The sequence below is a fragment of the Talpa occidentalis genome, unplaced genomic scaffold (assembly GCF_014898055.3).
Source record: "Talpa occidentalis isolate TD23 unplaced genomic scaffold, MPIMG_talOcc4v2.1 talOcc4.17, whole genome shotgun sequence".
In the NCBI taxonomy this organism is placed as follows: domain Eukaryota; kingdom Metazoa; phylum Chordata; class Mammalia; order Eulipotyphla; family Talpidae; genus Talpa; species Talpa occidentalis.
In genome coordinates, this window is record NW_023601754.1 from 6,208,305 (window position 1) to 6,224,183 (window position 15,879).

At 51.8% G+C, this 15,879-nt stretch overlaps 1 protein-coding gene across 1 annotated transcript; it reads left to right on the forward strand.

Annotated features, from left to right (window-relative positions):
- The first annotated feature begins 2,129 nt into the window (after positions 1-2,129).
- Positions 2,130-15,563, forward strand: CES4A (carboxylesterase 4A). Its single transcript, XM_037515841.1, has 14 exons — positions 2,130-2,215; positions 5,329-5,530; positions 8,761-8,902; positions 8,986-9,119; positions 9,363-9,516; positions 10,853-10,957; positions 11,033-11,137; positions 11,281-11,319; positions 11,827-11,967; positions 12,445-12,525; positions 12,996-13,149; positions 13,746-13,877; positions 14,101-14,173; positions 15,368-15,563. Exons 1-14 carry the CDS (start codon positions 2,158-2,160, stop codon positions 15,534-15,536), a joined length of 1,689 nt encoding a protein of 562 aa, XP_037371738.1. The 5' UTR covers positions 2,130-2,157; the 3' UTR covers positions 15,537-15,563.
- Positions 15,564-15,879: the final 316 nt, after the last annotated feature.

Genomic DNA, 15,879 nt, shown 5'->3' on the forward strand with positions numbered 1-15,879 from the left:
TCTATTACTTTAAACATCTTTGGAATAATTTGTTGAGTCCTTTCTACGGCTAATCTGGTCATAATCAATATACACATTTCAATTTCTGCCTTTTTTAAGTTACTAAACTTTTCCCAAGTACTCACCAGTGACTTACCCCTTTTAAAAGTTTCACTTACATTATCCACTCAACCCACCTTACACACCTAAGCGATAAATACTATCATTGTGCTGATTTTACAGATAAAGAAACTGAGGTTCAGAGAAGTGAAATGAGTTTCCCAAGGTCACACAGCTTGGAAGTGACAGTGCTGCCATTCAAACCCTGACTCAGAACCACTATCCAAGCCCTGTGCAGCTTAGTGTTATGGAATCTGTTCTTTTTAATGGTGCAGCATGCTCTCTTCTGCAGATGGAATACCCTTCTTTACCCATCTCCTCTGGTAACCTCAGGGGGGAGCTGTTAAGGCTATAGGACTCATGATGTGAACAACTTCTGTCTAATTTGAACAGTATCCCAGAACAAATTTCTCAGTCAACGGATGGAGCAGTTTTGAAGACTCCTACTCCAAGAAGTTCAAGAACTTAAGAACAGCCACAATGGTCTCTGACCACCACCAAAGGCACCTACTTTGCTGACGTGAAGGTCTCACAGGGAGGGAACACCGAAGTGTCAACCAAGACCCCAGGATGCATTGGACATGAAAGTCCCCCAGCCACATCAGCACATGGGAATAATGTAGAAAATGACCTGACAACCATATCCACAATTCCTGCATCTCTTAGCCTTGCAAGGCTTGAAAAAGACAGAGTAGAGGGGCCATGGGAGAGATTTTCTTTGGAGGAAGCTGTTGCTTCTCTGTGAATCCCCGCCCTATCTCCTTCAGCCCAAGGGGTTCATTTTCATGAGAGCATGCAAGAGGGTGACATGCTGCAAACCATGGGGAGACTCAGCTAACTGGACCTGCCTCCATCAAAGGAAAACACAGCAGCTTGTTACCAGGGTAGGAAGAGGGGGCTGCAGTGGGATGGGCAGGGAAAGGGGTGGTGCCCATGTGGACACTGCAGCATGGGGAGGGGGTCACCTAAAACCCATCTCAGGTCTTTTTTATGCCCCTTAAAGAGACACAGAGCCTGGGAAACCATGTTGGGCAGTCACTTTCCTTGAGACTGAGGGTTACAGGATGGGAACTGTGGGAGGAACTCCAAGTACAGGGCATCTCTGTCAAGAGAGAGGGCGAAAGCTTTAACTATCTGCCAGGCCTACAGAGCAAGAGGCCATGGCCAAGTAAGAACTACTGTTGCCCTAACTTTTCCCCTCCACTGAGGGCACCCTGCTGAGGAGGAGTCACAGACGCTCCATTGACTCCCTTTTATCAAAGGTGGGGCAGGACTCCAGGCTTTGATGGGAGGGAGGGAGGGAGGGAGGGGCACAGTCTTACCTTTGAAGTTGGAACTGCTCCTGGCTGGCTCCTGTAGCTCCAAACTTCAAACAGCATTTTCCTCTGTGTAGCCAATGCTTCATCCTTGACCTAGAATATTAGATCTTCTTAGGGAACCTTCCATCCCTAACCACCATCAGCCCTGCTGGGCTCACCCAGGTGCCCTTCTGGGTTCCCACGTCATGGCTACTTCCAGAGGTGCTGCCCCAATTGGACTGTGAGCTTGTGAGAGCAGCAACCACATAGGTATGGTTCTCCTGGGACTTCCTATACCTGGCATAGAGGCTGCCACTCTGTGAGGATCCTGGCTGAGCGAGCCAGCATGTGAGAGGACGGCTTGGGAGTGCCTCTGGAAGAGCAGGGGAGGGGGGGGGGAAGCCTAAGGAGGAAACCTGGGGGCTCAAATGCCCAGTTGTTCTGCTCCAACCTTAGCACCTATTATGTACTTAGAGCTTGACCTACATTAGCTCAACTTTGAGCCATAGCATAGATGAACAAACTGGGGAAGGATTGCGGGCTGGTCAGTTTAATGAAGGATCAATCCCATCTAGTGTGACCTATAACTCCAAGGCAGAGATGAGGCTGTGGGCTGCCCAGATGGCCAGTGATATTTTCTTCCACCCCAGCAGATGCCAACAGGCACTGAAGTAGGATAAAAGTGGGACTGCTAACTACCATCTGACATTTGCAGTCTGGACATCACCGCAGCCCGTAGCAGGAGCTGGCCAGCTGGAGCATGAGTTGGATTCTGTGCCTGAGCCTCCTCCTCTGCCTGATGGTGCAGACGGCCCTAGGTAAACCCCTACCCCTTCCTGAAGGTGTCAGGCAAGACGGACAGGCCTCCTGGGGCAGTGGGACAGGGGTTTAGACAACCTAGGCAGGTGGGGGGATGTTTCAAGGCATTAATCCATCCACCAGTTGGGAGTGCAGACACTTATATTGATATTTTAAATAAAATACATTACATAATTTATATAACTTTATAATTCATGATTTTACATTTAAATTTTTATTCAATTAATATTATATAAATTTGTCTATATTAGTACGTTCATACATACTAGTGTATGTGTGATATACATTATGTATATATACTATGTAACCCCCAACCAGATCAAGATCTAGAACATGTCAAGCTCCCCTCATGGCCTTTCCAGTCAATACCCCGAAATTAACCACCATTTTGGCCTCTGTAGTTGGCCTATATAAATGCTTTATACATGTTTGTAATTTGCGGGAAACATTGTTACATTATCACATGTCCCTTTAGTCTTTTTATTGCCTATTTGTACATAGCCATGATATTAGCAAGTATACGATTTTATTCTCTTACTTTTCTCACTTAAAATCTTATAAGCAGTTTATAACTTGACTTTATAGTTATATTTACTTTTGCTCCCAGATAAAAATAATGATTCCAGAGCTTGCTATGCTACCTATGACTCCTATTCATAAAGGTTTTTATTTTAAACTGTTTCCGACTATTTTCATAAGGGAAAGACCTGGAAGAGGGATTGCTGAGACAAAGCATGTGACTATATTGATTCACACATTTTGCCAAATTAGTTTCCCAGGGTATTGGATCAGTTTATTCTCCACCAACAGTATATGGGAATGTCCTTTTCACTGTATCTTTGCCAAAATTGGTGCCATCATTTTTAAAGTAATCAGGTGGAAGTTGTAACTCCTGTTTTAATGATCATTTTATGACTACTAAAATGATGGTATACTGTTTTTATAGATGCTTATATATTGCCTCTAGGTAGCAGAATGGGGGGTCGGGGCCGCTCCAGGGCAGCTCTTGTTAGGGGTGTAGAGCACACAGCCCATGCTTCGGTGCTCCCCAGAGGCTGGGGTGAGGAGAGTAAAGCATCATGGTTTAGATATGACACACTCTCCGCGTGACTTTGAGCAAGTTATATAACCCTTTGGACCTTCTGTCTCCACATCTGTATAGCGTGATAATAACATTGATCCTATAAGGTTTTTAGGAGGATAAGTAAGAGAATACAGTCAGGCTATAATAAAAAAAAAATCAGTAAAGCATAGTTATAAGTTATTCAATCATGAGTGGATACGGATTCAGGGAAAATCAGGGTATTGTGACAGACGTCGGCCTCCTGACTTGGTCCTACGAGACCTCAGGCTGGGCCACTTATGAGGGCCACAGGGAAGGACTTTGTAAACTGCAAAGGGCTGCACAGGTGCAGGAAGTCTGAGACAGCCTCTTGGCCCTGCTGGCTGACCTCAATGCCTGAAGGGCCACCATTACAGCCACTCCTTTGTGCCCAGATATTGTTTATGTATAGCCTATAAATGTGAGCAGAGAGGCATTTTTTAAAAAAGATTTATGTTATTTATTTATGCAAACAAGAACTGGGGTGTAGGCGAGAGGTACGGGGGGTGAGAGGATTTACCAGAGACAGAGTGGGGAACAGGACAGGCAGATCTACTGAAATACACTGCTAAGGGGAGCAGCGGGGAGACAGGAGAGGTCTGCTGCGCCATGTGGGTAGCTCCCTGGCAGGGTATCGAACTCATGGCACAGTGGCTTTAACCCCTGTGCCACCAGGGAGGCCCCCAGAGAGGCATTTTTGCCCACCTGCAGCTTGGGGTGTGAAGGTGCACCAGTTCCCAATGCTATTTCAAAAACCAGTTGTTTTGATTCCAAAAATGAAAATTTCCTAGAGAAGTTCATAAATCTAATTTTCTTGAGATTCCCATTCAGAGAGAATGGGTAGGACATAGGGATTTTTTTTTCATTGATTCTGATGTACAGTCAGGTTCAATAATACTTGGATCAGATTTGGTTTTTGTTGTTTTGCAGCACAAACCTAGGGGACAAGGGAACAGAATGATTTAATTTTGATAAAGGAAGAGGGAAAAAATAACAAGGGTGCTTCAGAAAGGGGCAACAGATGTGAGGCCTCAGCAATCCTTGGCAAATAGGAGTGGGGCAGGATGGGAGCCCAGAAGAGGGGGAAGTCCCACAAGCAGAGGCTAAATTCAACTTGACCTAGCTGATATCTATTTCAAGAGCTGGCTGTGGTGTAGGTATGTGTGTAGTATGCATGTGTGACAGTGGGGGAGGGAGGTATAATATGTAATCTACGTGTGTTTATACTTATACATATGTGTATATATACATATATATGGGCATGCATTTAACTCTTGAATTTCTGCATGTTTCTTTGTAAATGAACTATGTTCATACACTCCTAAGCATATAGAAATGTGCATGTACAAGTACTGATACCAGTATATATATATATATATATAAGAATGTGTATATGTGTGTGACTTCTACATATATGCTAGGCAAATGTTAGCAAGACAAGGGTATAGTCCTATTCAGAGCTGAAAACAAAACCCGGCACATTTAATAGACATTAAATGATGCAGAGGAATAATTCAGATAACACACAAGAACTTTTATACACCTACTAACACAGCTTTGAAAATCAAATAATGAAAAAGAATAATACTAAAGGCAACACTAAAAACGTGGGGAGGGCCTCCCTGGTGGTGCAGGGGACTAAGACACAACCTATGAAGCTATCCACAGCCCCTGCAGCACAAGTTCAATCCCTGGCCAGGGAGCTACCCACATGGCGCAGCAAACCTCTCCTGACTCACCCGCTACTCCCCTCAGCAGTGTATTTCAGTAGATATGCCTGTTCTGCTCCCCACTCTGTCTCTGGTGAATCCACACATACACACACACACACACACACACCCCTCTGGCCTGTACCCAAGTTCTTGTGTGCATAAATAAATAATAAATCTTTTTTTTTTTTAAAGTGGGCAAATACACAATTGTGGAAAGTTTCCAGGTGCTGCTGGTGCCCGTGGCAGATCAGCCAGGGTCTTTTCAGTGGCTGGGGTGACCTTTTTCCTCTTTTCCTAGGTGACCTGCATACCAAGAAGCCTCTAGTGGCCACCAAATATGGCCTCCTCCAAGGAAAGCAGATGCATGTGGCAAAGACAAACATCAATGTGTTCCTGGGAGTCCCCTTCGCCAAACCTCCTGTGGGTACCCGCAGATTCACTGCCCCGGAGGCCCCAGAGCCATGGAAAGGAATCAGACATGCCACCACTCATGCCCCTGCGTAAGAGTCAGAATATCAGAGGAGAGTGGGCAGAGACTGAGGAGGGTATTGGACCTGTGCCTGCTTCTGGGCCCCAGTTTGGACAACTCAAGTGAAAAGAATACACTGTGTGAATGCAGGCAGGCCTGGGGCCCATTCTGGGCCTAAGTTTCCAAACTTATACAATTCCAAACCTACAATAATTGATCTGGGTGGTGATTAGGGCACTGATAATGCTGTCGTTGGCTCTACCCAGGGAGGGATCCTGGCAAAGCAGCAGTGGTCACTATACCACTGAGTTTTCTTAAAAGGTATGTGAGGAGTAGTGCTTACACACACACACACACACACACACACACACACACACACACACAGAGTGAATCCTGAGTTCTCATTCTCTTGAGGCTTGAGCCCAACAACAAGCCCACATAGAACCACAGCCCTTCTCTGCAGAAGGAGCCCCAAGATAGGGTGGGTACGGGCTCACTTTCAGCTTTAATTTCCCAGGGCCTTACTGCCATCTCTAGCTTGCTGCAAACGCTGAGTTTCATGAACATGTTGGGACAATGATTACCCTTTGAAGCTGGGCTTGGCAGTTTACCCAGAACAAGTATATTTATTGTTTACTCAGACCATTAAGTAATACACAGTGTCCAGAACATTCTGCAGCAATGTTCAGCATAAGTTAGATAGAGCCTCAGGGTTTAGAAAAATGTCTACTGTAAAAACCTGGGTGTCAGTTCATATAAAAAACTACAATCATTATCCTGGGTATCTAGTTGTTATGAAGAGACTGTCCATTGTAGAGCAGGCTGTCCAGTGTTACTGGAACACGAGGAGTTACCTGTTAGAACACGGGCTGTCACTGAGAGAAGTCCAGGCACTCTGCAAATTCTGTGACTGCTATTTGGAAGCCATGAATCAGGTGTACCTAACTTGAGATGGTCACTGCTAGAACCCCAAGGATCAGAGGCTTAAGCATTGGCTGTCCACTGCATAGAAATCTGGGTGTCAGTTGGTGGAACACTGGCCACGAGCTGTCAGACAATGACTGTTTGGAACACTGGGTGGTGGGTGTAAGAACTGTGGGGTGGTAGTTAATAGGGGTAAGTAAGGAGAGAGGAAGTTGTTACAGAGATAGTGGCTTCAACTAGGGTAGTTACAGTGGAGGTGGTGGGCAGACTCCAGATTTATTTTGAAAGTAAAATTGACAGGATCTGCTGGAGAGCTGGAAGTGAGCCATAAGGGAGAAAGAGTAATCAAGGATAATGACTAGTTTTGGGCCAGCGCAGCAAGGGGGTAGGGGTGCTACTTACTGACGTGGGGAAGACTAGGGCAAGAGCAGGTTTGGACAAAACAAGGGTTCACGTCAGGTCATGTTAAGTTTGATGTGCCTGAGAGAGGTCCCTGTGGAGATGTGGGGTAGGTGGTTTGAATAAAGGGGTCTGAAGGCCAACTGGTCAAGAGCATATCAAAGATGTGAAGTGCTCAGCCTGGGTGAGAACAACTGTGGAAACAGACCAGTCAGAAGGAAAAAAGAACCAAGGGTTGAGTCCTGGCATTCTCACATTAGGCTCTGAGAGAAGAGGAGGCGCTACCGATGAGGTGGCAGGAAAATGGTGTGCTCTGGAAAGCTTGTGAGGGAGAGTGTGGTCAACTACATAGAGGGTTACCAGGGCAAGTAAGGCAATGGTAGAGATCTAGCAAGATGGAGATCATGAGTGACCTTGACAGGAATGGTTTTGGTGGGGGAATGGGGACAGATGTCTCAGCTGCTGGTAACCCCACTTCTTGGGTATAAGAGCTCTGGTTTTCAAGCCAGGATGCTGGTTGTGGTCTAATACACAGCATCCTAACACCAATATTAGCTGCTACCAAGAAGTCAAGCCAAGGAAGACCAGACAATCTGTAGAGACAGAAATGTGCTGCCTCCTGGTGACCTGGGAGAGGCTGGTAGGGGTGGAGGCAAAGACAAGCTACTGAAAAGTTTGACCTAAGGGAAAGAGAGAAAGAGAGAGAGAGACAGAGAGAGGATAGTTGCTGAAGAAGTGGGTGACAGAGGGCAGGCAGGCAGGCTTGGACTCAAGTATGTGAAAGCGCTGCTGGAAGTTGTGAAGGAGTGAAGGGGAGCCGGGGATCCTCTGGGGGTGGGAGGCAGGAGTGAGGTACACAGACAGGCTGGGACAAGATGGAAAAAGAGCAGAGGAGTAGGCAGGTTTCCTACATCCATACAAATGGGCCAGCCAGAAGTATCAAGAGAAGAGCCATCTTCCAGGCTGGAACGGCAAGAACAGGTAAGGTGACCTGACAGTCCAAGCAAGCTTCCTAAGTACATCGGACGTCCTCACAGCACAAGGCGCTGAGCTGGGTGCCAGGATTCACAAATCTACCTCTGTCACTGCCCTTGGGGAGTGCCTGGCCCCTTGGGGAAAGAAACAACTAATGGAAATTACCCCAAACCAGTAGTGTAGCCAGGCAGAGAGAATGTTGGGGAGGGTGGGGCAAGTGTCCAGCAGAGGGAGCTATGAGTTCTGCCTGGCTGAGGAGAGGGCATTCGGCAGAGGAGGAGACAAGGACTTGGAGGTGGCAGGCAAGGGTGTGGAGCACATGGTGTCGGGCAGGACACGACTAGATGCACTGGAGGATCTGCACCAGTGTGGGTGAATCTGAACTCTACCTAAGGGCAGGGGCGCTGAGGAAGGCATTAAGGAAGGAGTGACCTGGTCACTTTTGTGTTTTCTGTCAACCTCTGGCCAGTGTGGAGGATGAGGCGACTGCATGTGAAGAGGCTGGGCGGAGGCCTGAGTAGAGGTCGCGGTGAAGGCCCTCACGGACAGCAGGCGCGGAATGGTGGGGGAATTGGGTGGGGGGGCCTGTTCAGGTGCAAATCAGAGACTAAGGGAATGGGAGGACATGAAAGTCTCGGGGTGCCCAGGGCAGCCGGGTTCCTGACTTGACAACACCAACAGGGTCTCCAACAGGAGCAGGGACCCTCTTCCCAAGGGGCGAGGCACAGGGCAGGAGCGGATCCTGAGCACCAAGCCGCCTTCCATCCCTGGCCCCTAAGCTACGGAAGGCGCTAGGCCGCGGGACAGAGAGGCCCTCGGGCATGCACACGCACACGCACACGCACACTCAGGGCTGCCTGGACTTCGCGTTTGGTCCCATTTCACCATGGAACGTGGTGAAAACCCTTCCCCTCGCTCTGGGCGCCCCAGGCCCCAGCTGGGCCCCTCACCTCTCGCCCACAGGTGCCTGCAGGAGTCCTGGGGGCAGGTGACCTCCATGTACTTCAGCACGGGGAGGCGGTACCAGTGGCTGCGCTTCAGCGAGGACTGCCTGTACCTGGACGTGTACGCGCCGGCGCGCGCGCCCGGGGACGCGCTGCTGCCGGTGAGCCCCGCGGGCGCCCCCGCCCGGCCCGAGCGCGGCCCTCGGCCCCCGCCCGCGCGCTCAGACGGCCGCCTCCTCCCCAGGTGATGGTCTGGGTCCCGGGAGGCGCCTTCCTCGTGGGCGCCGCTTCCACGTACGACGGCTCGGAGTTGGCGGCGCGCGAGCAGGTGGTGGTTGTGCTGCTGCAGTACAGGCTCGGCATCCTGGGGTTCCTGAGGTGGCCGGGCCCCCCCGCCGGGGCGGGGGTGGAGGGGCGGGGCCCAGGGGCGCCGAGACGGGCGGGGGCGGGGCCTGAGGCCTGTGGGCGGGGCGCGCGCTGTATCCCGCCTCTACGGGGCGGGGCCTACCTGAGGCGGGACAGGTGCGCGCTAGACCTGGTCTCCGAGGGACTGGAGGGGGCGAGGCGGGCGCACTTAGCCGCGGGGGCTCGGGACCTTAATCTTGAGTCCCGCATGCCCAGCACGGGAGACAGCCAGGCTCGCGGGAATTGGGCGCTGCTGGACCAGGTTGAAGCTCTGCGCTGGGTGCAGAAGAACATCGCAGCCTTCGGTGGAGACCCAGGCCGCGTGACCCTGTTCGGCCAGTCCGCTGGGGCCTTCTGCATCTCGGGACTGGTGAGTGCAGTGCTAGGCTCACCCAGCAAGCCGCAGGCCTTCTGCTCCCGCAAGTGCATCCCCCACTGCACGGACAAAGGCAGAATAAGTGTACAGGGACATCCCGGTCCAAACACCCGTCCTCACCCCGCAAGCGGCTCGTCCACTCATGACAAGGGTGTGGCACTATTCAGGGGGAACACTGGTGGGCAGGAAAGATCACCCAGCCCCTTTCGCTTCCTCACTCGGAGTCTGAATGGAGGCCACCATCTGCCTGCTGGGCAAGGCTGGAGCCACAGATGATATCTGGGAGTCATGAACAGCTCACCCGGAGTGTGCCTGGGGTGTGGGTGTGAGGTCAGGTGCCCTGCGAGGGGCACTTGCCTGGAGAGTGAGCAAGAACCACATCACACCTGGCCTTGTGGGGCACAGTAATACTGTTCAAACACCTGCGCACTCTCTGTGTGTCTAAGCCCCTTGCATGCATGCATTCATTTAGTTTCCCCCAACAATCCAAAGCAAGAAGTTTTGTCCGTTCTACAGATGGTGAGGCCCAGAGAGGTTAAGCAAATTTATCCAAGATGCACCGGAGAGTAGGGAGAGATTTTAAGCAGGAAAGTGACACCACCCGATGTGAATTCTGAGCGATGGCGCAGCCTGCTAGAACTGGGTTGAAAGAAGCAGGAGCAGAGGCTTGGAGTGCAGAGGCTTGCAGTGCAGAGGCTTGCAGTGCAGAGGCTTGCCACAACCTGAGGGGTGTGGGGAGGGTGGGTGATATCCCAGAGGCGCTGAAGGGGACTAGCTCTGAACTGGAGACAGGCAGGGTAGAGAGGAGAGGACGGTTACTGAGCGATGGAAGAGGGCGAAGGCCAGGCCTGGGCAGCTGGGCTGCAGACATGCGCAGAAGAGATGGTCCGGGACTGGGTGGATGGTATGGGGTGAGGGACACCACCTAGATGGGGACTGACTGAGGCAAATTGGAAACACATGAAGTCTGAGGCGCCCCCAGAGCAGGACAGGGGGCCTCAGATACAGCTGTTTCCTCAACGTGGGAAGTGGAGAAAGGCTAAGTGCTCCATGACCACGGGACTCCCCCACCATTTCCCGCCCAGCAGGAGAAGGGGGCCTTTTCCACAACCTCAGCTCACCCCTGAGGGCTCTTGGGGCCCATTACACAGCCAGGATACTGAGGCCCTGAGGAGGGAAGGCATCGGCTCTAGGTCTAGGACTCCAGCCCAGGACTCCTGACTCCCTCCCAGCTGCCTGCCTTCTTGGCAGTGGCCCGACAGGCACCCCAGAACGCCCAAATGATCCCCACTTGTGCATCTCATGGGTGCGATGCTCTCCATCCCTGCAGATGATGTCCCCCCTAGCCCGGGGCCTCTTCCACCGGGCCATTTCCCAGAGCGGCACTGCAGTGCTCAGAAATTTCATCAATCCTGACCCGCTAGCGGTGGCCAAGGTAGGTGCCTCCTCTCCCCCAGGGCTCAGCATGGAGCAGGAGGATAGCACCACCCCAGCTCCCTTCTCTCTGCAGAAAATTGCCCACCTGGCAGGCTGCAAACACAACAGCACCCAGATTCTAGTAGAATGCCTGAGGGCACTACCAGTGGCCAAGATGATGCATGTGTCCAAGAAGATGGTAGGTGGAACTTCCTTCAAGCTCCCTCACCCAATTGTCTGCAGTCACCCTCCTGACTCGGTACCCCACGGCCCCAGCAACGTTGTCCCAGGAGCACATTGGGGAGGCTCCCTTTAACTCTAGTCCCTTCCTCTCTTCCACAGAGATTCTTCCACTTCAATTTCCAGAAAGATCCTCAGGAGGTAAGCAGGCCTCGTAATATAGTTCCAGTATTTATTGAACAACTAATGTGTGCCAGGCCCTCAGTGAACTGTTTTGACCGAGAACCCTTCCCTAGTGAGGCTGATGTTTCTGTGGAAACATTAAACACTATGATTCATTCATTCACCTCCTTAGAACGTGATAGGTACATAGCAACACTGGAGCAGGCTAAGGAGGTCAGGCATGTTGGGAGAAGCAGAATTTCAAAGAGAAGTCTCCATTGAGAAGTTAACATTTAGCAAAAAATTTCAAGAGGGGAGAGGGTGAGCTACGTGGATACCTAGAGGGGCATCCCAAGTGTGAGTAGCCTGGTCTTGCAAATATTTGCTGCTTCTCATCCACACCTGCTCCAGGGGCCACTGAGCCCCAACTTTTTCCCAATCCAGAGTAGCTGATGGAGTGGGACCTGCTGAACTGGGCACCCTAGACTATAGGTAGCCTGGGAGGGTTTGCAGGAAGACTGCCTGCAGATAGCCCTTGTCTTACAGATCGTGTGGTTCATGAGCCCTGTGGTAGACGGTGTAGTGTTCCCAGACAACCCTGTGGTACTCCTGACCCAGGGGCAGGTTGCACCTGTGCCCTACCTTTTGGGTGTCAACAACCTGGAGTTCAACTGGGTCTTGCCTTATGTAAGTAAATAGAGGGTGCCCACCACAGTAGGTTGCAAAGGATGCCTCTTAGGTAATGTTGGGTACCAGATCAGATCCCAGTGGCCTCTCTGGGAAGCCCAAGTGCTTGGGGGCCTCCTGTAGTCCCTGTGTAGTAAGAGCTGGCCAGAAATAATGGGGGGGGGGAGAGAAATGTGGCAGCTTAGAGGACTGGGGCCCCAAATCTTCAAATCATAGTTTGTATGAATGATCATGTCCATTCCTGCCTTCAGGCAGCTGCAAATCCTGGGGCTCTCCCTTGCTCCTCAGTCACAGTCTGCCCCTGCTCAGGAGAGAGACTTCCAGCCCCCACGCAGCTCTATACTAGGTGCTCGTGATAGGCAGGCTGGGAGCAGGAGGGTGGGGAAGGGTCATGGGCACTTCCTGCACTGTGTGCTCTATTGGAGAACTCACCATGCTGGGGCCTGGCCCACACCTGGGTCCCTGTCTTGTGGACAGATCATGAAGATCCCGCTAAGCCGACACATCATGAGAAAAGAAACCCTCTCCAAGATACTCTGGAGCACCAGCACCCTGTTGGTGAGGGGCCCGACTGTCAGGGGTACTGTTTGATTAAAGAAGGCTGATCCCCTTTTTGGAACCTGGTAGCTGCTTTTCACAAAAGGCTCCCAACCAGGATAAAGGTTTTCTCTCTTTTTTTGGGGGGGCGGGGGAGGAATCTGGGGTTTGGCATGGAACCAGATCGCTGCTGGTGGGCAAGCCTCCCCCGCCCCCAGCAGCCCGAAGGACCTGGCAGACTATTCTTGTGCAGCAAGAACACAGGGGGAGGAATCAGCAGAGGGAGGCCTTCCCAGGAAGCTCCCCACTCCCCCCTCCCTCAGGGAGACAACTCCCTGCGAGTGCTGAGCCTGGGTCTAGTCACTGATGTGGCCACCTCTGGCCCAGCTGGCGCCTAGACCTCAGGAAAGGTGCAGAAGAGGGAAAAGGCTTCCCTGGTCCTTGCCACAATCCTGGGATTAACTCAGGATGGGCGTGGCTTCCCCCTGCAGAACATCACCAAGGAGCAGGTACCTCTGGTGATGGAGGAGTACCTGGGTGAGATGGATGGCGGCGACTGGAAGATGTTACGAAACCGCCTGATGGACCTAGCTACGGACGCTGTCTTTGTGTCTCCCACCCTACGGGCTGCTCGCTGCCACCGCAGTATGTAGGGTCCCCAAGAGTGCCCACACCTGGCCCACTCATGGGCTTACCATCTGCTCACCCACCCTCTCTGTCCCTCTGGGCTGGTGAAGGGTTTCAAGAGGCCACTGAAGAGGCAGTATTCTTGCAGCTGTGAGAGGAGGAGCTGCTCCTTAGGGGGGCAGGGCCCAAGCAAGAACAGAGAAGACAGCCTAGGCTGGTCAGGGAAGTCTTCCCGACTGAGACAACAGGCTCAGGGGTACCTTGGAGAACCCTCCCCTGGCTGACAAGGGCTTTGGAGAACATGTTGGTGAGAGATCAAAAATGGGGCTGGAGGGAGTGGATGCTGAAGAAACTTAAATGCCAAGCCAAGAGAGGAAAAGCTCAGAAGATTGCCACAATCCTGGGAATTCAATGATAGCACCCCTAGACAGCAGACGAGGAACTGCATCTCAGAGAGCTTGGGTGACATGGAGAACTGGGCTTACAGACACCGTTAAGATCTGCTCCCTTGATCCTGAAGGCTGCTTGAGGCAGGAGGGGTGGGATGCCAGGGGTGGATAAGGAAGTCAGCCAGCGGCTTCTCCTGCAGCCCGCCTCAGTTTCACTCTTCCTAGACGCCGGCTTCCCCGTCTACCTCTATGAGTTCATGCACCATGCTCCCACCACCATCATTATCAAGCCCCGAACTGACGTGGCAGACCACGGTGATGAGATCTACTACATCTTCGGAACTCCCTTCCTCAAAGGTGCTAAAGCCCTACCAGACACCCTCACTGATGTCTAGTCTCCCCACCTTTGTATTCGGAGCCCCCCCCCCCCCCACTGGCTGACCACAGAGAACTCACCAGTTCCTACTCGGGAATGCTCTCCCCAATCAAAGCCCCCACTATGGGAGGAGCCGCAGAAGGCATAGGTGGGACAGCATCACCCTCTGCTCTTTCCCAAAGCCACACCCCATTGTGTCTCCAGGCCACTCCGCAGGTGAGGAGAGGGCACTGAGTTCCCGGATGATGAGCTACTGGGCCAATTTTGCCCGCACAGGGTAAGTCTGGCCCCGCAATACATCTGGGCACTAGATACCATGGCAGCTGCTTCAGATATTTGTCCCTGCCCATCGCTCAGGAAAGGCACCATCAGCACAAGCAGAATGTTCCTTCTTCACCTATCCCCAGTCACAGGTCCTAAATGTCCCCAGCACATGTCCCTCTTTGTCCCATGAGCCACACCCGTCATTCACTCCAGCATTCAGCAGTCGTTGCTAGTGCTAACTTCTGTACCCAAGCAAATACCGGGAGCTGGAATTGGAGGACATCACAGAGGGGACTCCCACCGCCCAGTGGCTTGTTCCCGCTTAAAGAGAACATTACATTACAACCTGGCATAATGAGAGCTGTACTGGGGGAGCAGAAGGCGCTTTAAGAGCATAGAGAGGTATCTGACCACGTTGGGGATTGGGTAGGGGTGGCTTCCTGGTAGAGGTGACATTCAAGCTGGGCTTTGGTGGCCTCATGAGGAGTTTCGCATCCACCTTCAGACACTCAAGGGGTTTTCTGAAATATCATCCGACTAAGTTAATCACCTGCTTAAAACTCTAAATGGCTTCCCTCTGCCCCCAGGATAAAGTCCCAACCCTTTAGCCTGACACAAAAACCTTCAGTCTTTTCTGTGTTATCTCCTTTCATCCTCTTCACATGCCTCAGGTTTTAACCTAACGCTACAGCAATGCTCCCTCCAAAAGCCCGAGTATGTCCTACCTCCTACCCTTAGCGCATACTGTTCCCTCTGCCTAGAAAGACATTTCCCGCCACACATCTTCCTACTCTTTCTTTTTTTTTCTTTTTCTAAAAGTTTTATTTATTTATTTATACAAGCACTGGGTACAGTCAGAAGCGTGGGAGGTTGAGAGGATTCATCAGAGCCAGAGCGGAGAGCAGAACAGGCAGACTGACGAAATACACTGCTGAGGGGAGCAGCGGACGGCAGGAGAGGTCTGCGCGCCATGTGGGACCCTTGCTGGCGGCCGGGGATCAAACCGGCGCTGCAGAGGCTGCGGGCAGCTTCGCAGCCCAGCGCTCAACCGCTGCGCCACAGGAGAGGCCTCCCTACTCTTTCTTAAAGCTCTGTTTACATAGCATATCTATAAAGCCCCTGGACCCCAACTTCCAAAGGGGACGGGTAAAAGAAGGAGGCGGGGTGAAGATGAGCACAAATAACATTTCTTCCTCCTCCTGGGCAGAAACCCCAATGACGGGAAGCTGCCCTACTGGCCGCGCTACGACAAGGACGAGAAGTACCTGCAGCTGGACTACGCTGTGAGGGTGGGTGTGAAGCTCAAGGAGGAGAAGGTGGCCTTTTGGATGAGGCTGCACCAGAATACAGGGTGTGACACGCAGAAGCACTTCTGAGGGTAGTTCTCTAGGAGGGAGCCTAAGGGATTGTCCCACCGCCCAGGTCTTGGGGCAACTGGCCCTGGACACATCTTGAACAGGGGTCTTGACCTCCCAAATCTAGGACCTGCAGAGACTCCCTGTTGACTCCAGGTCAGAGCCAGAGACAGCCTGTTGTTTAGGGGCCCTATGCCAACCTGAGGTACCTGCCTATCTCACTCATTTCATCAGGCTAGGCCCGGCCTCATCGCGGCCACAGTACCCAGTTCCCATCTCAGGAAAACCCTTCTTTCCCTTCTCCAAATCCTCCCACCCTTCAAGGTGAAGCCACTTTTATGGGAAGTCACCCAGACTGTCACTG